This window comes from Stegastes partitus, unplaced genomic scaffold, assembly GCF_000690725.1.
Source record: "Stegastes partitus isolate 25-593 unplaced genomic scaffold, Stegastes_partitus-1.0.2 Scaffold34, whole genome shotgun sequence".
Classification (NCBI taxonomy): Eukaryota; Metazoa; Chordata; class Actinopteri; family Pomacentridae; genus Stegastes; species Stegastes partitus.
In genome coordinates, this window is record NW_007577765.1 from 280857 (window position 1) to 304888 (window position 24032).

The 24032-nt window shown below is 39.7% G+C and overlaps 2 protein-coding genes across 5 annotated transcripts; one reads left to right on the forward strand and one right to left on the reverse strand.

The window, feature by feature from the left end:
• The first annotated feature begins 157 nt into the window (after positions 1–157).
• Positions 158–5187, forward strand: psmg2 (proteasome (prosome, macropain) assembly chaperone 2). Its single transcript, XM_008300848.1, has 7 exons — positions 158–350; positions 1508–1679; positions 1858–1916; positions 2056–2174; positions 2262–2441; positions 3038–3158; positions 4787–5187. Exons 1-7 carry the CDS (start codon positions 294–296, stop codon positions 4865–4867), a joined length of 789 nt encoding a protein of 262 aa, XP_008299070.1. The 5' UTR covers positions 158–293; the 3' UTR covers positions 4868–5187.
• Positions 5188–7167: 1980 nt separating this feature from the next.
• ptpn2b (protein tyrosine phosphatase non-receptor type 2b) lies at positions 7168–22907 on the reverse strand. Of its 4 annotated transcripts, none has more exons than XR_520947.1 (11): positions 22710–22907; positions 22095–22185; positions 21869–21969; positions 19061–19159; positions 15055–15192; positions 14187–14396; positions 12483–12644; positions 11908–12116; positions 10741–10836; positions 9894–10055; positions 7168–8104 (listed from the first exon to the last, which is right to left on the reverse strand). XR_520947.1 is itself a non-coding variant. In XM_008300867.1 (10 exons), exons 1-10 carry the CDS (start codon positions 22794–22796, stop codon positions 8083–8085), a joined length of 1215 nt encoding a protein of 404 aa, XP_008299089.1. In that variant the 5' UTR covers positions 22797–22907; the 3' UTR covers positions 7168–8082. The 4 variants fall into 4 exon arrangements, 2 of the variants coding, with proteins under 2 accessions (XP_008299089.1, XP_008299080.1); XR_520946.1 differs by having other exon boundaries at positions 11899–12116; XM_008300867.1 differs by lacking the exon at positions 9894–10055.
• Positions 22908–24032: the final 1125 nt, after the last annotated feature.

Genomic DNA, 24032 nt, shown 5'->3' on the forward strand with positions numbered 1-24032 from the left:
ATGTGCATTGAGTCTTTGCGGAGCTTCAAGTTGCCCCAAAATATGCCTGAATATATATATATTTTTGTTGAAGCTTCGCCGCTACATTTCATTCAGGCATCTACAGGCGCTACTAAAACCGTTTCATCATCAACAGTCGCCACAGGTCAAAGAGAGAAAGGCCCCCAACACCCGGCATGAAAATAGAAGTGAAAGCTGCCGGGAAATTATCATTTTTTAGCTCATATCACCACGTTTAAATCTTGTAGTCGGTTTATATTTTATTTCTTAGCGTCTGCTGACCAAACGGCATCATGTTTATTTCTTCACAAAACTCAGCGCCCTCCTTCAAAGATTTCACCCTCGTCATGGTGAGTAGAAAAAAAAAATCTAGTTGATGCTCCCGATTTATAGTTAAACTTGAGACTTGAAGCTGCAGAAAACCTCTGACTCAAATTAATGTGACCATCTTTTGCATTTAAGTCAGGTAATTAGAAGTAAAAGTCCACGTATGTAAACGCTGTAGTGCTTAAATATGACACGTTAAAGTGCTCAGTGCAGTTTATTTTGCTTTATGTGGAGAATATCTTTGAAGGTCCCATATAGTGAAAAGCCATTTTTATTCTGTCTTTTGTTTGTTAAAACTTCGAAGCTGTTAAGATATGAAGACTTCCACTTTTAAAAGCCAGTAAGAAGTTGGCGTATTTAAATGGGTATGTCCCTGACCACTCGCTGATTGCAGGTTAACTACTCAGAATGAACAGATGCCTCTCAGTCTAACAGGTCTACTTTACTTTACTGCTCCTGCTAACTCTAAAATGTCTCAGTTTGTGTTTAGCTGCAAGAGTGAACACAAAAGTCGTCATGCACTGACAGCATCTTAGGAACTGAAGGGTTATTTTTGATGGTAACGTCCCACAGCACAAGGAAAATTCTTGCTATTCGTATGTTCCACTGCTAATGTGGCCACAAGGTCTGAGCTCTGTGGAAACCATAACGCTGAGGGATATTTAGAGATGATGGAAACTGTTAATAGCCAATAAATAACCAATAAACAAAGACTGGGTGGGTGCTCCATCTGTTTTCTTCTGTCCTGCTCTCTAAGCTCCCATATACTGCATTTTAAAACAGACAAATCCCCACTAAAGCTGCTGTTATTTACATATTTTTCTGTGTCTGTTGTCAGACAACAGTAGTACAGACCCACGGTCACTTCTGTTACAAAAGGGCCACAATATGGGACCTTTACTGTTTTCTATAGTTCTGCAGATTATTTTCTCAATACACTGAAAAATTGTTTGACATTTAGCTTGCTCAGTGCTCAAGGTGACATTTTATGTTGCTTGTTTTGTCCAACAATTGGTCCACACTTAAAAATAATTAAGTTTACTGTGATTTAAACAAAAAAAAGGCAGAAAACCATCATATATGAGAAGGTACAACTGCATTTTTGCATGAAACAGAGGCTAAGTCCGTTGATAAGTGAGCAAAATAACTGCCACCTACTCTTGTTGTCTTCTCCCCCCAGCCAGCAGTAGCTGTTGGAAATGTGGGTCAGCTGGCAGTGGACCTCATCGTGTCCACGCTCAACATGAGCAGAGTCGGCCACATGCACACAGACTGTCTCATCCCGATGGCTGGAAACAACCCGTACGCAACCTGTAAAGAAGACGCTGAGGAGCTGCACACTCCTGCAGAAGGTAGCAGCTGATCACTGTTGACTGAATTGTGTTTCTTAACCAGACAGACTGAAAGTGTCTCAGTGGCTCGTGAAACACTGAATAAATTGCGAGATCAAGATGAGATGCGGTGAAGTGAAAAGAAATCTCTTCAAGAATCAGACTCTGAGTTTCTCTGTCAACCTTCTGTCATTCACAGTTTACACAGCAGCAGAACTAAAGTTGGCAGTTCTTCAGATCAGAGCCCCAATTGTTCAGGTAAAAACAGTTTTTTTTTTTTTTTTTTTTTTTTTAGCCGAGTTACTGTGTGAATTATGTCTTCCAGAACTATGTGATCTGGATTTTATGGTATTTATGACTCTAACTTTCTTTTTTTCTGTCTTCATTTTAACTTCAGACAAAGTCCAAAAAGTTCCGCCAGCTTCTCGTATCTTGGATCAAAGCCAGCGGGTTCTCCAAGACTGTTGTTCTTTCCAGCAGTCACGCCTACCAGAGGGACGACCAGCAGCTAAAAGGGTAAACATGCAATCAACGTAGCCGATGCTTTTCTTTAATTTTGCTATTTCACAATCACGCCCAGTAACGAATGCGTGTGCACGGCAGCACTCCTCTGAGGTACCTGGTCACGCCGTCCCTGCTGACGGTGAGTGAGGACGCTCTGAAGGAGCTGGGCTGGAGGGAGATGGAGCGAGTGTCGGCCTTCCCTGGACTGACAGACACCAACACAGAACCAAGACTCTACATCCCCGGTGGAGGCATCACCAAAGGACTTTACACAGAGAGGTAGAGCTTCACCGAGACGTTAAATCATCGAAACATGAGGGACGATTAGATCCAGAGTGATGGAGTATGTTTCTAATAGTAAAAAATTCTAAGTTATTTTTATATACCCAAGTTTAAGAATTAAGGATTGAGTTGTAGCTGCACTCGTGTCACACTTCTGTACAATCAACCAACAAACTGCACACTGGACTGGTTTAAGAAGTCTGCTCATAAGTTCTGTGTGTGTGGTCTGTTGCATGTGAAAGAACTAGATGTAATTTCTCCATTTTCGTGAAATTGTTGCACAGAATAAGATGTCACAGCTACAAGATTTGGGTTTCAGAATTACATGTACATGTTCAGGATCATATTAATATAGATTAATTGATGACATTATGTCATGTTACCGTTATGTGAATATCCACCAAGATAAATATCCACAAGATATTTACTTAATATCGCTGGAAAACTTGTAGAATAACTGATTATCTTCAGTGTGTTACAAAACAATTGCCGTCTCTGCTACATTACCTTTCTCTAAATTCAGCGTTCTAATAAAAGTCTACCATCAGAAGCTTTTTTTAAAGTCTGATCATGGTTCCTGGATGTGTGTTTAGCTGTACGGAGGACGTCCCGCTGGCCGTGCTGCTGCTCTTCTGTTCAGAGGGCGACAACATTCCAGACGCCTTCACCCTCGTCAACCATCTCAACGACTGGCTCCATCTGCTGGACAGTAACGTAAGTGACAGTCAGTGCTGCTTTAAAGGTCCCATATAGTGACTTTTATTGTGGTTTTTATGGTTGTTTTAAACTTGGAGGACTAAAGTACAAGAGGTTAAGGTTTTTATATCTGCGATCCAGAAAAAGAGCAACAGTCCATGAGGTTTATTTACTTTCTAGAGCTGCCTCTGATGAGTCTAAAGTCATGAGCAAATCACACCGAACGTTCTGCTGTTGGCTGCAAGAGTGAACACAAGTGTCTTAATCCTTAGAGTTAGCTTGTTGTGCAGCTAGTGGCTAACATTATCATTAGCTTTGATTGCATGTCCACAGGTCAGGGCTCTGAGGAACATGTTATGTGGGGTGACATTTGGAAATGCTCCAGACTTTAGGACTGAGTTGAAACTAATAAGGGGAATTTCCCCAAGACGAAGAATAAAGTATCTATATGTCTATCTAGCAGGACTCAGTGGGTTACTGTGTTTTCATGTTGTCTGTTGTTAAACCTAAACTGAGGTTCTCTTCTGCCTTTAATTCCCATTTGAGCTGTTTTTTCGTTTACATAATTTTCTGTTTCCGTTGTCACACAATGGAACAAATATGAATCTGTGACTAAAACTCAGCCAATGAAGACGATTAGCTAACTCGTCGTCACTGTGGAGCCATTTCCAAGCTGCTGCTGTGCGCCACTAAAATACCGTAATTTCCGGACTATAAGCCGCTACTTTTTTCACACACTTTGAACGCTGCGGCTTAAACAATGATGCGGCTAATTTACAGATTTTTACGATTTTTACGGATTTGCCTCGAGACAAAAGTGACATTGAGAGCAACAGCGAAAGAGAGACTGAGGAAGTGTGTGACGAAGTAATTCTGAGGCTGAAGAAGACAACTTTAGTGGTTTTAGTGCGCAAGAGGAAGATGTGTTGTATGATGTATGTGTGATGTATGTTACCGGTATGTATTTTATTAAAAGTTAAAAAAATCTTTCTGTGTAAATATCTCATGTTACAACGTGGACACCTGCGGCTTATTGACAAGTGCGGCCTGTATATGTACAAAACTAGTTTTCTTTTTAAAGTTAGTGGGTGCGGCTTATATTCAGGTGCGCTAATAGTCCGGAATTTACGGTACTGATTTTTATGGCCACAATGTTTTCTGTCAAAGTCACCATACACACAAATTAAAAACTGCTATGCTATAAAAATTGTTGACATTTTCAGGTAAAATTAGCACTTAGTAGTAATAGCAAATCATGTTTTCACGGTCAACTTTTTTGCTCTGTGCTGTCAATCACAGATGCAGAGGGTGAGTTCTTCCTGATGGGGGCATAGACAGCAGCAGCTCAGTTGTGTTTAAAGCTCCAGACACTGAAACAGCCCATTTAGAACAAGGCTGAAATTAGAGATTTATACAATCATGGTAGAAAAAAGAATCATTTTTGTTTTATTTAGAGCTGAGAAATTGAAAGAAAGATTGTGAACACGTGACACTTTAGTAAATTTGGGAAACAATATGGGCCCTTTAAAGCTACTTAGAATCCCAGGTGGTTTCAGCAGAAATGTGAATTCAGAGAAGTCACGTCACAGCGACGTGAGGCTGATGAGGCACGAGTGTGACTTTAAAGGGGAATGTTCTCATTTCAGAGCCAAGAGCCAAACAAATGGAAAATCCCGACTTCCTGGAACCTCCTTTTTGGAAGCGGCATCCCTCCTGCGCTGTTCTGATACAAAAAGTGTTTCTGCTATTTTTAGCTTGTGGTCACCTTCGGAAGAATTCAGCGGAGTTCCATGACATGCCAGCGTTTACTCTGCAAACTTCTGCTTTAGAGTAACACACCTGTAAATCAACACCACAGACATCTTTGCTCTCTTGACAATGCATCATTTCTGTCTCTTCTGTCTCTGTCTTTGATATAAATATGTGCAAACATAAAAGTACATTTACAGGAATTGACTCAAACATGCACTTAAAATACTATTTCCTAGTTTTGCAGCATTTAAATGTTCCCTTGTGTTTTTCAATAAAAGATTGTGATGAGAATCTAGCGTGGCTTCACCTAAAACAATACGGACTTTTATTTTGCTGCTCCCGTTGGATTCTGCATCCACCCACTTAACTGAAAGCGCTTGGCCAAGCGCCACCCCGTATTCCTGGCAGTCCCACCTCTGCGCTCTGTAACTTGATTCCTTTCTACAACGTTACGGTGTTAACAACAGGACAGCAGTTACTGATCCAAGTTTGTGGTTTTCCTCTCAGTCTGCCTCATTGTTTTGGGTGGTTTCTGGGCAGACAGGTTGTGAGAAAGGAATGTCCTGACAGCATGTTTAAGGGAAAACTGGGCGCAATAAAAGAAAGGTTCTCCTCTGAATAATCTGAAAAACTCTCCTGATCCTAAAAGTAGATTTACAATATGAGTAATAGTCAAGTTTTAAACAAGTCTCTGTTGGACTCTGAGAATATTTATCTTTGATTTTAAGACAAACAGGCCAACCTGTTTGAGAAATAGACCTCTCTGGCAGAGCGTTAAGAAGATAAATGACAGATTTTCCTATTTGTCTGTGAAGCGGTTTCATGGAGGCCAACGGTGGCACTTGCCAGCAAAATACCATATGTGGGGTAAACCGGGATGAGACATCCATCCCTCCACAGATTTTCATTTCAGGTCTTTTTTTTTTTTTTGGATGACGAGGGGCCTTGCTAATCTTTAAATAACTGGAGGGAGGAAATCAAAAGAAGTGGTTTTGAGATAAGCTGATGTAATATTTTTTCAGAACAAAATAATCTTTTTTTTTTTTTATTTCACTGTTGATATAAGAATCATATGGAGGGCTATCCTCGAGTTTAAATAAAAGTAATAATAAAGATAGACTCTCTCCAACTGGGCCGTTAATTCAGAATTAATTAGCAATCATCACAGTAGTTTTTAATAAAATCCAGAATCCTTTAGTCAGCATTATGTTGCAGAACAAGTTTGGTAACTGGTCGATTTTGAGATTTGGGGCTATTTTGCACATATATATATATTATAGGGTGTTTACAATTAGTCTACAGGAGATTTATGCAAATTACCACATATTTAAGGAAATAACACCTCATTTGGGGCTGCTCGGTGGTTAGCACCGCCGCCTCGCAGCTAGAAGGTCGCCGGTTCACATCCCGGAGAGGACACCCAGGATCTTTCTGCGTGGAGTCTCCATGTTCTCCCCGTGCAGCGTGGGTTCTCTCCAGGTTCTCCGGCCTCCTCCCACAAGGTCCAAAAACATGTTGAGGTTAATTGGTGATTCTAAATTGTCTGTAGGTGTGAATGTGAGTGTGCTTGGTTGTCTGTCTCTAAGTGTAGCCCTGTGATAGACTGGTGACCTGTCCAGGTGAACCTGCCTTCACCCTGAGTCAGCTGGGATAGACTCCAGCCCCCCACGACCCCAGTGAATAGATGATGGATGGATGGATGTTTATGGACACCTCATTTGCATATTTAATCACAACATCTCAGAAAGCATACAGAAAATGTAGGTAATCAAATAGGGAAATGCCATTAGTTGTATATTTTTACCCTATAATAGCAATTTCCACTGAAAATGTGTTGAAGTCTACACATCTTTAAAGGCTGTTTTCTCCCATTCCGAACCAGAAATCTCCACTTTCATAGCACTTAGAAACACCACACTTGACAGACTTATTCTTATCTATGTTCTAAAGGTCATACAGAGGGCTTTTTGTTCTTAAAATATACATTACTTTCCTAAAAACAGGGCAAAATAGTATATTTTCTACTTCCTGAATGTATTTTTATATGTATGGAATCATCGTAGTCCCCTCTGTGAAAACCTTTGACTCTAACATGTCGAGATGAACAACAATTTTGAAGCCGGTTGTGTCAAATGTTCGGATTTCTTTTCTGGAAAAGAAAACAGGATATATATCGGGATACTGCTTTAAGTTCTATCACATGTGTGTAATGAAAGTGCTGCTAAGGTCACATCAGCTACCAGGTTTGTGGTAACCAGAGAAGAACAAATACAGGTTTGTATGGAAACTAGATAATACCAGTTTTATTTGTAGATTACACTCTAAAGAAAGAAACTTAAGACAAATTCAGTTCAAAAGAAGAACAAGTCATCAAATCCGCTTTCCACTGTTCTCAGATCTGTAACATTAGCCTTTGTCTTTTTGAATTGTTTTTTTTAAAGGAGTTTTTTTTACAAGCAAAAATATGTCTTTTTATACACATCTTTTTAAAAAGAACACTATGTACATCATGGAAACATTACATGCCACTGAATTTGTTATGTGGGAGGAGGCAGTGCTTTTCATTTAACCAGCCCCACATCACCTGAAAAACTTCAAGTAATTTCTTATAAAAAATAGAACATTTTTATTGTTGCCTCTGAAAAAAAATGTTTTCCAAAAATACACATATGAACAGCATTACAAATTGGCAATGCATAGCCCCTATTTTCAGTCCTAAATTTATAAATGCAAAGAAGCAGAGGAGAATGAGAAAGCTGCAAATAATAGCACTAAAAAAAAAAAAAACTAAACAAATTTGATTGTGACTCCGGAAGCAGCGCCGTCAGTGGTTGAGGTGTGGCCTGGGGGAGGAAAGCGCTGGTGTGTTTGTCTTCAAAGAATGTCAAAGTGTTTACTGTAAACAGTTTAGAGACGAAGAGGAGAAAATGTAAAGCTGTGAGGAGGAGGAGGAGGAGGAGACGGGATGGGGAGGTGAGCCGTGGCTGAATAATGCTACTTGGCTGAGGGGAGAAAAAAAAAAAAGACAAAACCCAAAAAACAGTGACGACAGGAGAGCTAGCTGTTGAGGTGAGGAAGAGTGGTTTGGAGTTGAGGAAGAAGAACACAGAGTTTGGGAGAGAGCTGGAGTTCCCTGCCGATGTTGGCTTCGCTGCCAGAGCTGTAGTCGGGTGGCCGCGGGTGGAGGCGGTTAGCAGTCGCTGGTTTTCGCCCTGTCGCGAAACACAAAACAGTTAAAGAGACGGAACTCCAAAAAAAAATACTGTCTGAGAGCGTCAGTGAAGCTCAGCAGTGATCAAAGGAACTCGTGCCACAAAAAATCAAGTTAGTGTCTTCAGCTTGGTCAAGTTTTGAAGTTAAAACTTCACCACAGAGAGCAGAAGTCGGAACGAGGTTTGCTGAGCAGGAGCTGTGGCGCGTTAACACCAGTTCAAATCACTTTGATCTTATCGAGATTAGAATAAATGCAGCAAAAGCAGCAATCATGTTTAAAAAAAAAAGAAAAAAAGAAGAAGAACAAAACGTCACACTTAATTGTAAATGGAAAACTTTCCATCGTGTTACTGCGAACCATGAGAACACATAATTAGATTTGATTATCCGTATGATACAGTGAAGCTTGTCCCCAGATGATCTAGAAGGACTACAATGCAACTAACCTTAATAAAACTCATTTAAGTCAGTTATCAAGACAAAAGGCCAAGGATTGATATGCTGTATGTACAGAGGCTTGTTCAGGTCATTTTTACAATCCCTCGCTTCAGCTTCTTAATTATTTATTTTTTTAGTATATTAATTATTTTGGTGAAGTGTCTGTGAAGGTTCTCAGTCATCTAGGTGGACAGCTTGGACTTGCTTGAGTTCCTTGAAGACGTTCCACCTCTCATCCAAGAGGCTTCATCAGCTCTGACTGACTAGTTGGGAGTTCCAGATACTGATATTCTTAAGGAGCCATTAACACCTGAGTTTCGGTTTCAATTGGGGGTTTGTTGCTCCTGGAACTCCCAACTAGTCAGTCAGAGCAGAAGAAGCCTCTTGGATGAGAAGTGAAATGTCCTCAGGGAACTCAAGCAAGTCCAGTTGCTACGATTAATCTACCAGAATATTTTGGTGAACTGTTGGTCGGCCAAAACAAGACATCAGAAGACGTCACTTTGGGCTTTATGAAACAGCCACTTTCACCATTTCTAGACACTTACAGATAAATCAATGAAATGAAAAGAACTGTTAGTTGCAGCCTTAACTATGCAGCATGATGAAGCACAATGAGAGACAACAAAGAAGCTTTGTTTCGTTCACAAGCTCCTCTGGTCCATTCAATCAACTAAAGCCCTCTAACACCTAAACACAAGTCTTCTGATGAAAGTCAAACATTACACAAAGTAACTGATGCAGTTTACAAACCACTAGCAACACTGCCATGCTATGTTTCTGAAGGCACTGAAAGACCTCATGACACAACTCTGAAAGTTAGGCGCACCAGCGAGAACGTACGAACATGCAACAAACCTTCAGGAAACTCATGGATGGGAATTTACTTTTCACTGGTGGATTAACTGAAGGACTTCATCTATGTAACTGCCGAGACCCGATCAGTGATCCTACGTTCTCTGTCCTCGCCACAAAATAATTCTACTTTCATGTGAAGAGCAGAAGGTTGTTGTTTTGCACTGTTTTTCTTGACAAGATTGAAAAGACAGATAAAAAAAGAGGCCACCACATTTGAATATTTGCAGCTCGGTGTGAATTTGCATCTTGCATTGCTCCGAATCAACCTGACATTTCAGAGTTTCAAAAACCATTAACCACAAATTTTACACACGCCACATCATGCTAGTGTGCAGCCAAAACGAACACAACTCCAAACCACAGGGGCCCAAGCAAATCACGAAAAGAAAAAAAACAGCAACAACAAAAAAAAAAAAAAAACCCAACTGAAAGAAAAACACAGCAGACACTAAGTGTGAACACACATACACCCGCACACACACACACACACACCTCTATGAACAAGAGAGGCCGCTCTTTTAAAAAGCTGTGAGTAAACTTCCTCCTCTAAATGTGCTCCTCGTTGTTGTTGTCGCTGTCTCAGAGGGGGGTAAAGATACACTGCCCCCCACCGGACAGGCCACCTCTTGTCATGTGCAGCAAATGCAGCCCAAACTGTCCAGAAGAACCACAACAGCAGAGTAAGACCTCGTCAGAAATGGTGAAGTTTTGGCCATATTACTAGAACAACACTGACATGTCAAAATAACAAACGAAAGGCTTCTCAGAAATGACTTTGTGAGCTGTTTCTGTAGGTGTGCTGTCATGAGAAGTAAGTGCTTCATCAGGTCTCACTGTCCGCCGCTGTGATGGGAAAACGAGCTACGTGTCGTTTCGCTAGACTTCTGGATTCACGCTAAATGCAGGAGAATGATGACGGAGAGAAAGAGATAATTGGAAGAAATTGAAGCCTCAGCAGAGTCTCCGTCTTACTTCTGCTCTTGGTAGGATGAGTCACACACTGGGAAAGCCTGTCTGGATTTCAAAGAAATGGAGCTAAACTATGACTCACAGCCTTTTATATCGAAAGAGTTGTAGAGTAAAAATTCTGCTTTCCTGTCTAAAAGAAAATACCACGCTGTACTGCAGGTTCATCATTCATAAATCGCATATTCGTCTTAACCAATGGATTAGATGTGGTTCCTACAGTCTGTGTTGATTAATATCTACAGTGTACGCAGGCATATCACACTAGACAGTGTCATTTAGATGGTACATAAAAAAGTCATCCCAGACAGTAGTGACCTGATGATTCAAGTATGTAAAGCAGGAAGTAGTTTTAACCAAAAGATTTAATCACCTTTTTCGCTTCTTCTCTGAGTCATTCGTCCTGGACTTGCTTTGGGGTGTCTTGGCGGTCCCCGATTTGGAGATACTGTCTTCTCTGCGTCTTTTGCTGCACGAAAAGGAAGGAAAAAGGGTCAACAGTTGTGTTTCCAGTAAGAATACGAGCTACTGTGTTGTAAGCGACAGAAGAGTTTAATTTGAACACACCGATTATGTTCTTTGTCTGATCCTATGCACAACCACCACCGACAAAGACTTTTTTTGACTACTTAGTTACTTAATTTCTGGACTATAAGCCGCGACTGTTTTCACACGCTTTGAACTCTGCGCCTTAAACAATGATGCGGCTAATTCACCGATTTTTACAAATTTGCCTCGTGGTGAAAGTGACATTGAGAGCGAAAGAAAGACTGAGGAAGTGTGTGACGAAGTAATTCTGAGGCTATTCAATTCCAACTTTAGTGGTTTTAGTGCGCAGGAGGAAGATGAAGATAGCGATCAATGACTTTTCCTGGTAGGCTACTGCACAAACTTTACAATTTCATTTAGCGGACGCTTTTATCCAAAGCGACGTACATCTGAGAGTAGATCACATTCATACACCTGCCTGCCTGGGAGCAACTTCAGGTTCAGTGTCTTGCCCCAAGGACACTTTGACTGTGGAGGGGCGGCGGATCGAACCGCCAACCTTGCGATTAGAGGACAACCCTGAGCCACAGCCGCCCTGTATATTTACTTTCTTAACCAGCCGTGTTACAGGCACTGTTCGGAAAAAAATATTTATGGTACGTATCTGTGTTTGTTACCAGTACGTATTTAATCAAAAGTTTAAAAAAATCTTTCTGTGTAAATATCTCATGTTACAACGTGGACACCTGCAGCTTATAGACAAGTACGGCCTGTATATGTACAAAACTTGTTTTTGTTTTAAAGTCAGTGGGTGTGGCTTTTATTCAGGGGCGCTCAATAGTCAAGAATTTTCAGAACTTTTTTTAACTAGTACCCTAATTCCATATTTGGCTTTTTATGGCCACCTTTTAGTTTCTTCCCCCCATTCTGTAATTCATACCTTTAATTTCTAGTTGTCTGAAACAGTAATTAGCGAATCTCTAACAGCCTGTTTACTTTATTTATCAGCCTACTTTGATCAGTGGCTAGAAATCAGACTCACTGTACTGACTGTGTCGTGCTGCCGTCCAGCTCCGGTTCCTTGCAGGGAGACTGTGCAGGTACTTTGGCGTCCTGCCTGTAGTCTTCTCCCTCCTCCAGCTGACCTGCTCGTTGGCTGCCGTTGTATCGCTCCGTCGGACACCTGGGCTGAGGCTGAGCGGAGGGGGGAGACTCTGATGACGGCTCCTGGTCTTCCCTGGATAATTCCCGCCATCGGTTCTGCACAAAGAAATGAGCAACAAATGTAAATATAAAATAATCTAAGAGAGGAAAGTTTGTTAGCAAAGCAGGCCGCTATACTGTCTGTGAAATTACATGACAGCAAACTTCAATTTAAGTTTTTCAGAGTGTTTTCTTTGTCGCCTAATCCTTATGTTATTGTCATTTCTTTGTATTTCTCTGCCTGTCTTCATCTCAAAAGCAAGAGCTGTGGACCCTAGATAAAGGTGAGTAAGTCTGGTCGACTAAATGGAGTCTCTGTGAGTAAGAGATATATGAACAAGAAAAAAGCACTTGAATATCATTGAGAAAGAGAGAGATGGTGTCAGAATGGGTGACTGACTTTGGTGTATGCGGTGCTGGTACCTGTACAGACGAGTCTCCCATGATGAACTTGGCTCCTTCAAGGACCGCCATGTAGGAGAAGCGAAGCTGGTCAGGAGTCTGGATCAGACCCATGCGGTACTTCCTCATGTTCAACAGGATGCTCTTTATGTCCACTGATGAGGGGTCTTTCCTCTTGTCCATCTAGAGCAGACAGTAGCACAACTTGGCTCAGTTGACAAAGAGGAACTCCCTTATCTCTCCATATCGGCGTATGTTTCCGCCTGAGCGTTCTGATTTCAAGTCCAACTGAAATTAAACTGCTTAGTTTTTGACAGTCAGAGAAGCAGGGTGGATTAAATTAGTTTTAACTGTCAAAACCCACAAAGAATTCCCATTAGACTTCAAAGGGGCCTAGTTTTCACATAAAACAAACATATTTTTATAAAATGTGGTAACAACTGTGGGCAGATGGGCAGGAGGAGGTTTAACTTGAAAAGAATACCTCAGAGCAGCTCATAAAAAAAGACATGAACTTTGGACTCTGCACCACAAAATTCAAACTTGTGAACCACGACTGTGAACTCCTTCATCTTAATCTTTCTAAATTGAATTCTGAGCGAGCTGTTGTGAAGTTTGAACTGGTACAACGCTGGACACCTACATACCCTCCAGACCTTTTGACAATTCCCTAAAACATCTTCTTTTGTCTCCTTTTAAAAAGCTATTAACAACACATCTAAAAACTACAACGATGTTAGTTTTGAGATATTTCTGTCGACGCTCAAATCCAAAGGCGACCGGGCCTTTTCTGTGAGGGCCCCTCGGCTTTGGAACGACCTACCTGAGGAAATAAGGCTGGCAGATTCAGTCTCTTCATTTAAATCATTTCTTAAAACCCACTCACTTTTCAGTGATGTTTTCTTTTAAATTTTCACCCGTTTCTTTTCCCTTTTATATCTGTACTGCCTGCGGTCCTTCTCTCTTTTCTCTTTCTTAATCTACTTTTATCTTCAGCTTTTATCTTAATTCCCCTCTGTGATGTTGCCTTTTTAATCAGTTTTACTAGTTTTACTATAACACACCTTCCAATAGTGACCCAGCCTGTTCTTTTTCGTTTTTATTGTGTGTATTTTTATATTTTGAATGTTCGCCTACATGTTGTTTTCCGTGTTGCCTCGTCTCACTGTGTGTTGTATTTCTTTATTATATAAAAGCACTTCTTAAAGGTGCTATACAAATAAAGTGCATTATTACATTATGATTATTTCTGGTGCAATTAAAGTCCTATTCATGTTTCTGGTCTTCTTCAGGGAAGCTGTGAGAAACAAGTTGCACACACACCACACTAAAGTAAATGTATGGTTTTCTTCAGTATTCTTTCTACTTTATCTATTGTACATTCTTAACCAAATATATCAGACAAAAAATGGTTTATTTGTGGACTTATTTTAATGTTTTTAGTCCTTAAACTACTTTTAATTTCTGACAGGGGCTTCAATCAGCGAAGTGGTACAAAAATGAAAAACCTCGATGGATGTATTCACAGGACAAGTGCTGTTGAGACAAATTACACAGGCTACTGATTTGTGTAATGTATGTACATCCAAATATTAAATATTACACTGACTGAAGTATTGTGTTCTTGTGGATGTATACATACAAGTCAGATGTATTCATTTGAATGCAAAAATACATAAAAAATAATCAACCAGAGCTCATACGGGACCAAGAGGCAGGACTTACCAGGACCAGGGATGTGTCAACTAATGAAAACGTCCCTGAGCGTCCGATCCCAGCACTGCAGTGCACCACGGCGGGTCCGTGCTCCACCCCCAACGATCCCGACTCCCGCACCTTGAAGAGGAAGTTTAGAAAAGACGCCGGGGACTCGGGGACACCAAAATCAGGCCACGTGGTGTAATGAAAGTGGTAGATCTCTCTCTTCTCCCCTGTCTGTGGAAGGAAGCAAACAATGCATCTTTAGTTTCCCAACTATAAAACTTGTATTTGTTTGCACAGACTCTGTCAGTTGTAATTCTGGCAGTACAGACTGAGGTCTAGTGTTTAACAACTGAACTTGGCAAACATTTCTGCAACGACAGTTTCAGTTTCAATTCATTCAACAAACCGGTCTCTGAAAAACAACAGTGTCGCGAACGAAGGCTTGTGAGAACTTGTTTGTCGTGCTTGCTTTTCTGTGATGATCTTTGGAGTTAATTTTTATTATTTGTGCTCATTTTGAATATAAAAAAGGAAGTATGAATGATGGATTACAGAAATCCATAAAGATTAGATGAAAACAAGTTGAACTTATAGTATTAACAGTGTAGCTTGAACATGTATGGTTTTACTTAAATACTTAAATTGCTCTGATTGGCATTTTGTCCTTACCTCCACACTGGAAAAACTTTGGATGTGAGTAAAGCTAAACTGCAAGTTTAACCCTTCTCAGAAAATCCAAACAACGTGCCAATTATTGAACACAGGTAGTTCTAACAATCTTCGAACAACGCATGTGATGTGTCCTATGTGACATCAGTGAATCATTTCAGTTCTCCTCTGCTACCTTGTACTGGGAATTCCCCATTTACTAAGTATTACTGTGGCCTACATTAATATTCTGCAGCTCCAACACTCTGGTGGTGTAGTAAGACTTGGTGTCTTCTGACAACAGTGTGACCAGGAAGCGTGTGTCTCTTAAAGCCATCTCTCTCTCCTCAGCCGTGGGCCAGTACTGCGCACACTTTTCCTGTCGCGGGAGAAGAAAGCAGAAGAAAACATGGAAAAATTACCAAAGGAAATTAAACATCTGACAAAGATGATGAAAAGCAGACGGTAGCGGACTGAGGTATAGCAGCTGACTGCTAACGGGGAGCACAGTTGGATCGTTGGCACCGAGAGGGAAGCTGCGCTATGCTGTGGACAAACATCCTCTCCGTTTTTTCCTGTCTGGTTCTTTTCTGTTTGCACACATGCCAGGACTTTTACCTGGTCACGCTCACACATAAATGAGATGACACACTTGCATTATACGCTGTTACACATGTACACAAACGTACAGTTCTGCTCATAGTTTACATTCTTAGAATTTGCGAAACATGGGCCACTTCAGAACACGACTGACCATGCAGAAAACGTGTCTTGGCGGTCAGATGAAGACATTTATTACAACATATTTGTGTGCCCTATTTAAAATTCTAATGGCAACTGTAGGCGCAAATACCTCTGAATGTTTGGCCTGATGACACACAAGTGGACAGATAGAGGTGTAAAAGGCTATTAAGGGTATGTGTCCATGCCAGTGACTTGTTTGCCTACAAACAGGCAGTCAGTTCCTCAGCTCTTCAGAGATCCCTGCACATTTCATCTGGGGAAAGCAATACAACCATCAAATGACCTGCAAGAATTTTTCTATGCTCTTTTCCAATTATATTTTATATTTGTTATTATTTTTGTTTGCTTGTGTTGTTGATACCGACGTTGTAAAGCGTCTTTGAGTATCTTGAAAAGCGCTATACACATATTATTATTATTATAAAGAAATGGTAGTTCAGCTTTATAAATCAGGAAGAGGATGTAAACAGATATTCAATATGTGAAAAATGCCACTCAGTAGTGTTCAAACTTTGATTTGAAAAATGTGGAAGATTATAGGTTCTCTGATATCAAGTCACGGTCAGTTAGACCAACAAAGATTTCTGCCACAACTGCCAAGAAAATCAGTCGGTTTCAAAGAAAAACCCACAAGCAGCTTCAGCTGAAATACAGGCTTTTCTCTTCAGCTGCCAGAAGACAACTGTGACTACAGCAGCCCAACAAAACAGCCTGCGTACAGTATGCCAAAAAGCACTGAGACAAGACTCCAGAATAGGTCATTCGGAGTGAAATTGAACTGTATGGTCACAAGCATGAACAGTGTTTGGAGAGGAGTCAGCAGGACTTAAGACGAAAAGCACGCCACTGCTGTTGTGACGCACAGACGTAGCGAAGGGAAATTTAGTCAAGACTGATAACAAGGTGAACACTGGAGTGCAACTTGCATTCACCAGCCTGAAAGCTGGACGCCACTTGGACTTTCCAACATGACAGTGATTTTCCAAGTCGACTTGACAGCAGCTGCAGATGACAAAAAGTGAAAGTGAAGTCTCCACCACAGTCTTCTGACTTCAATGTAATTAAGCAACTTTGGGAAGATTTACAAAATGCTGTTCACGAAAGAATTTAGGGAACCTGCAGGCTTTTTGCCAAGAACAGACAACGCTGAAAAAAACCCCACAATTATCGCAACGGACTGCGAGCCGTCATTAATGCTCCGGGAGGTTTTTGAATGGGCGTCATCTCAGTATTTCCTTTATTGAATTTTATTTGAACTAAGCAAAGGTTTCAGCAAAAACGGCTCCAGCTTGCATGCATTCAGTAAAGCAGTGCCTGAAATATGCAAAACAACAAATAAAGGCTTGTATTGTGGTTATTGTTTTGTTATTATTATTTGATTTGTTCTCATTTTGAATATAAAAATAAATGAATGATGGGTTACAGAAATAGACAATATCAAAGATTGGAAGAAAATCTGACAAAAAGTGCAATTTGCTGTTGAAACACTGCAGTTTAAGCAAATGATGTTTATGTTAAATAACTAAACTACATTATCTGCAGCTCTGTGACATTTTCTTCCCACATCCAGAATGCAAAAGCTTCAGATGAGTAGGACGATTAATAGAAAATCAATGCAAACACAAAACAGTGCTTCATATTCATGATTAAGACTGTTTCAATTTGAATCCCATTAAAATATAACAAAAAATGTGATTTATCTGATGTGTTCTTTAAAAAAAAACATGGTACACATTTTCCCAATTCAGCCAAAGTATGTAAAGTCAATGCTTTTCATTGACATAAACAACTATACATCTGCACCAAATCCAAACTATGCTGTGCAACACCAAATATATCATATCACAAGCTTGTTTTGTTTAATGCACTATTTAGTATTTTGTGGTCATAATTCTATTTTTTGTGCAAAATTTAATTGTAATTTAATTGTTTAATTGTACATTTCTTACACCACATTGCAATTTACCTGTACCACGAAATTTTAATTAAAATCTGTAGGAATGAATTTTGAGCAGAGCAACAAATTCAGTTCTAAACTATTTGTTTACTTTCTCCTCTTTAGTCTTTTTAATTTATCATCATTACTACTGTTGCTGTTTTTAGTCTTTACTAATATAAGTAAAGAACTGTTTATTTCTAAGCCTGAGTAGGGAGCTTAAATGATTTTTGACAGAAATACAAGCCCCTCGTCAGTGCTGCACTTAAACATGGTGTCAAATACATAAGTTAGGTCAACGACATCCCTTCGCACAGTGTTTCCTCAGTAAACAGACAATGACATGAGCTGCAGAGGATAATTTTATCATGTAACCTTGGCTCTGCAGCACTGCACAGCCGCCCCACATAAAAGATCCTTGTGAGGTTAATAATATCTGTTGACTAACTGCTCTTTATCTTCTATTTCCAAGAAAACAGTCAGTAAGTGGATCTCATGACCCAGCAAGAACCACTCCAGCTGCTTTACTGAGAAAGAGAGAGGTCACAGCTGCTCTGCGTGAGAGCGTTTTAGTGTGTGTTTAATCTGCACATTGCAGGATCACCGGAGTTAAAGGGGTTGAGAGGTTGGGCTGCATCCCAGAATCTCTCATACATCTGTGAACACGTTGTCAAAACACTGAATTCCAGTTATTCTGCTGACAGGGGAGTGAGAGTACATCCATATTAAGCTTGTCAAATTTATGAACACATCTTTTTTTTCCCCCGTTTCAGCCCTCGCTCCAGACTAATACGGCACGTCTCTTGAATCAAAATGGAGCTTTTCCAACAACAGCCTTCAGAGTGTGTTAATCTGAGAATGTCAGCATTGTGTTTCAGTGTGTACGCAGTCCAAAAAGACAACCTTAGCTAGCCCTGTGAAGATTGGGGGCTGTGTGCCAGCAATGTTAAAAAAAATATAGCCTTCAGTTGCCTCTAACTCCACTGTGATCTTTCATTTTAAATGTCAATATAGCCCAATATACAGCAGTGATGTTGTCAGTAACTTAGATTTGTGCCAAATCATGTCATGATTATGAAATAAGAGGTTTATCAGCACAGCTTCAGAATGCTAATTAGCAAAAAATAAGTGCGTAAGTCCAGTTAGATTGTGATGTTAGCTACATTAACACACTATAGGTGACCACAGAGAGCAGGAGGATGCTGAATGGAGCTGTAACAGGCTGTAAACCTGCAGAGCCACTGACTATCAGTGTCATTTCCATGTTGTTCAGGCATTTCACTGTGGGCAGAGCTTTCTACAAAACAGCTAGACAACTTAATGCAGATGCAACATGAAGCTGGACGTTTTGAAAAAGACCAGTAAGAATTCACAAGTGACAAGAATTATTTCACACCGTCAGCAGACTGCCAGCTTCAACAGAGTGCATGAGTAGCTGTGGATAAAAATGTCAGTGCCTGACTAGACTTTCTGTGGTTTATTTGGTATGTGTGTGGGCATGTGCACACCAGACAAATAACAAATATCAAACCAGGCAATATAACGTCTGCTTTTATCGTGTACTCACCGAGCCTTTCTCTATGACTCTGTTGAGCATGATGACTGCCTTGGTCCTCTGCTCCCAAATCATGAGCCAAAAGTGACCACAGGTGTTCCTGAGGGGGCCCTGTGGACAAAAACACACAAACACTTTGCTCAGTTACATGGCAGGAGCAGGAGCAGGAGGAGGAGTCCAGCGGGGGGCAGTGGGAAGTCATTGGCGATGCAAATGTGTGTAACCTTTCAGCTATGCACAGTAACATTAGATCCACAAAATAAATTCGCTGAGCAACAGTCGGAGACCAACACATAACTATTGTAACAAGCACGCAACTGAGATTTGCATAAAGATAACAACGGTAAACATAAAGGTCAAGACTGCTAAAGGTTATGATGTGGTTGAATTGAAAAGAATACATGATGAGAGGTGATATCTTCAAATGTCAAATCTTTCTCAAATAATACAAAAGAGAGACCACAAATAGACGACGTGCTGAGATAATGTCATTAAGTCTCGTCTTGTAGTTTCTGCCATGTGTAAACACAATAAGGTGTAGCAGTAAAAGGAATGAAACAAATCCCCTGTTTGAACAGAAACACACTCCATTAGGTCACTCAGATTATAATGTGAATGAAATAGTTGTGGAAAAAAAACTACTGCAATTTTGTTTATGATTCAGCAAAAGATTATTGGAGATATCTGATGATGATTGACCTGGTAATTCATTTCACAATGTTTCTAATCCGTGTTTTGAGGCCTTGACAAACAGCACATGAACGGTATAGTCTAGCTTTGACTCAACAAAACCAAAACACTGACTTTAAAAACACTTCGACACGCTGTGACACAAATCCAGTGAATGTTACTGAGCGCTGAACAAAGCGCTTGATATTTTTTTGCTTCATAATATTCCAAAAATACAAGCCTGTTGTCCAATTCTACAATCCACCATTACTGTAAGAAACCTGATATCTTACTCTTGTCATGCTGAATTACGAAAGCTTTCTGTGGCTTTAAATTGCTGAGATAACAGTGTGCATTGAGCAATGACTTTTGGTTACAAAAAAAACAAAGAAAGAAAAAGTTTTATCAGCCAAGTCACAGTTTCCTATGGTCATGCAAATGAAAGAGGTAAGTGATTATTTCGCCTTTCATTTCCTGCACAACAACATTGTTAAAATGTGTGTGAGGCAAAGACACTGCTCTGAAGAGTTTCTGTTTAGAATCTATGTTGATGACTTTATAAATGACTTCATCCCAACCCAGCAAAATAGTCGCAACATCCCACCCCCCTAACATTTGTAACCACGGTTCCTGATTCTTTATAACATTATGTTGATTTGACTGCCCTTAAAATATCATAAAAAGAAGAAGTTATAGATGAGAGAGTTCTGAAGAATACAGCAGTTGTGGTCTGCTTCTACCCAGATGCCTCAGAGAAGTCTCAAGCAAATAGTCTTTTAGAGAGTAATTCTATAAAGAAACACTTCATACTGTCGTGTCACCTTAGATAGGTTAACCACTCTCAGGGTGTCACTACTTTCGCTTAATATTTAAGCATTCATCCTCTTTTGACAACCTCTGCTGTGTTTCTGTGAGGTCACCCAGAGTCCCATTCAAAAGGTTAAATTCTTTCCCATTACACGTAATTAGTTTCATGACTTATTAACCTTTTAACTGTTTTATTTTTCTTTGTAAGGCTGAAGCTCATGTCTTTGCCCCTATTACACTGGCTATGCCATATTGTGTGTATTGCTACACACAAACAAAATTGTCTGCAGGCGAGTATGTTGGGTAAGCAAACCATGCGACGCAGATTAATGTTGATTTATGCTCATTTTCGTGCCAATTCCTGAGAATTATACGCAGATAAGGATATAAAATAGTGCTGCCTGAAATTTAATAATACACCAGGGGGATATTTTTAGGTAGACTGGTAGAAGTAATAATGAGGATCAGAAAAGCATATGAACACAATAAAATATAAATGATCCATCTACACAGTTTTTGATGAACTGTTGAAAAGCAACATTAATTTTCACATTTGCTGTGCTCATACTAAATTTCGCCATGCTTATTATAGTGAATAATTAAATTATCACTTTCAAAAAATACTATTAGGATGTTTTCAAAGTTGAGGTTTTACCAATAACTGCGTCATTCTTCAGTAATTATCTACAATTTCGAACACAGAGCAACAGGAAGAAGACCACAGAACCACCATACACGTATAAATATACCCACATATTCTCTGTCAAAACACTTCACACTCCTTTAGGTAACGTTACACAGGGATGCAGAAGCTTTAGTCCTAACTAAATGATTTAGGTTAACCAAAGTACCGCTTGCCACTATCAATCACGACACAACAGATTCACACACAATTCAACATGTTTTGCGCAGAAACCAAGCATTCTTCTGAAAACACTAACTCTTGACTTGAGGGGAGCTCATTTGTGGTGCGCTGTTCATATGTCATTTTACAGACTGTGAGCTATTTCAGAGCCTAAATAATAGGTCAGAGTTTAGTCGACTGAGACAAAATGTATATGTAGCTCTTTTTTTTTTTTTTTTTTGAAGCGAGTGAGTCCAATCTGTCAAGTAAAAATGACAAACATGATTAACAACTGGATTTTTTCTTATTTTTTTTAATGATTTATATGATAATTAATTAGACATCTTTGTGATTTAGGCCGTTGGAGAAACAAGGCAGTTTTAATGTTTGCATAAGTAAAGGATTAAATGCATTGGTTGCCTCCATGAACAGTTCTGTCTACACATACAAGACCTGCATGCATTATTCGTTAGTGGGAAAAAAAAAGTCTTTAAACTTGCCTGAGTCAGTATGTAACTTCTCTGGGCTTCCTCCATCACCACCAGACTTGCATTGATGTAGTCATTTTCTGTGTTTTCGAGCTTCACCCGGCTGTGATCGACTGCAGGTAGGATAAGAGACGGACGAGTTATTTGGGGATAGGTTGTAAATTGACAGACACAGGTAGAGGTTTAGAGGAACACCTGCAGAGTAAACAGTCTGGACCGTCTACAAATGTTTACCTACATGGACTGACATCTCTGTATCTGTTCCGGTTGCGATTCTCTGGATACTTTGCCACTTTGTAGGAGCACTCATGGGACTGACTTCTGATTTCCTGGACAGCAGAAAGAACAAAAGTAAATATCACATGCAAACCAATGATGGTACTTTGTTTGATTGTCAAACGGATGGGGAGGTTGGCAAAACCACCTCATGGCATAAATGACTGAATGAGAACAAGCAATAAATCAGTGGTACACTTGGTTCAATAACCATAGCAAACAAATGTAGATACATTTAGCAGCTTGATTTATCTTCTAACTGTGAGGATTAAAACTCATGTGGCGGAGTCCAACGGTGAAAACAACTAAATCGCTAAATAACGCAAGTAATCACTGGTAACCTCAGTCATATGCGCACTGATTAATCTTTGCGGTAACGTCATATAAAAGTGTTGCAGTGTCTTCTGACAAACAGAAAACAACACAAAACACGAACAAAATTAGCGATAAAAGTCGGTTTTACCGCTATAAGGGGTACTTAGTTAGCTAGCCAAGCTGTTAGCTCGCTAAATCAAATGCGCGCTTTAAGTTCAGACTCTACGTGTTAGCTCGATGCTAACTATGCTAACAGACTTACTGAGTACAGTTTTTGCCACCGGCCCTCTGAGTCTATGTCTTCAAACTCCTGGTCCATTTTCACTGTGGCGACGCCGGGCTGTTCCATACAAGGTTTGGTTGGTTAAGTGTTTGGCTATCTACCTCATTACTTTAGTCAGGCTAGCGAAGCTTTTAGTCAAAGAGTTGTCACTTCCCTCTGCTAGCGAGCTCTCGCTAAATGTTTGTCCGTTATCTCCCTGGTGCAGTTGTCATCCGAAGAGGAGGCCTGTGCGCATGCGCCGAGGGAGGACCTCCGGTAGCTGTCAAAGCAAACACTGCAAAGATATTCAGTGAGCACAGAGATATACAAGCTGATGACTCAGTCTGGAGCGCCCCGTCTGCCAATACATGCATTTAATTCCACTTCATATATCTAAAGATGCTTTAAATAAATAATTTTTATTTGTAGAAAAAAAAACTTTGCGCTTTTATTAATTTGAAAGTGTTTGTTTCATACTTAATGTTGTTTTTTCGCCATTAACATTTCATACATTCCTTATTACTCATTCATTCTTTTTTTACTATTTGATTAATCATTTTATCACCGGCAATTTTGCAAAACCCAAGCGGACAAATACCAGTTGCTTATTTTGTCTGACAACCAGTCCAAAAATCTTCAGTTTAATATCATAAAGAACCACAAGACCTGACAAAAATTCACATTTGTGGTGTGACTGTATGAGTTTGGGACGTTTTTGCTAATTATTTACATAATTTTATTGACAATCAAAATAACTGCTATTTAATTTTCAGCTGATTTAATAACTGAGTCATTATTTCAGTGCTACCATCAGTTATTTCTTTTTCAAAAAGTTTGAGAACATTTAAAACAATGATTTACACAGCTAAATCTAAATCTATGTTATAAGGTGTACCATTTCATAAATGGTATTTAATTTAAAAGAGGCTATCAAGCTATTACATTGTTTAATGTTATTTAATAACATTTCAATATGCATTGTATTATTGTACTACTTTTAGAAATTCCTATAGTAAAATATTAAAAAAAAAAAAAAACATTTACTTGCATTATAGATTTAGGACGTCTTTGATAGGAGCTATTACAGCAAAGTTTACTATTAAATTCACCTTGGCTTTTAAAATAACCAGTTTTTAACATAACATCACCTGTGTGATTTCACAGCAACGTGTTCTTTGTTAAACAACATCAAAAGACTCAGAAATGTGATGCCCATTGCGCCGGACAAAGTACACTTCAGTAATCCGATTCGTATGAGACTGATTACAGGTCAGCCAAAGGGTCAAACGCAACATTTCTAATGTTACAGAGCTCCGCATTTCC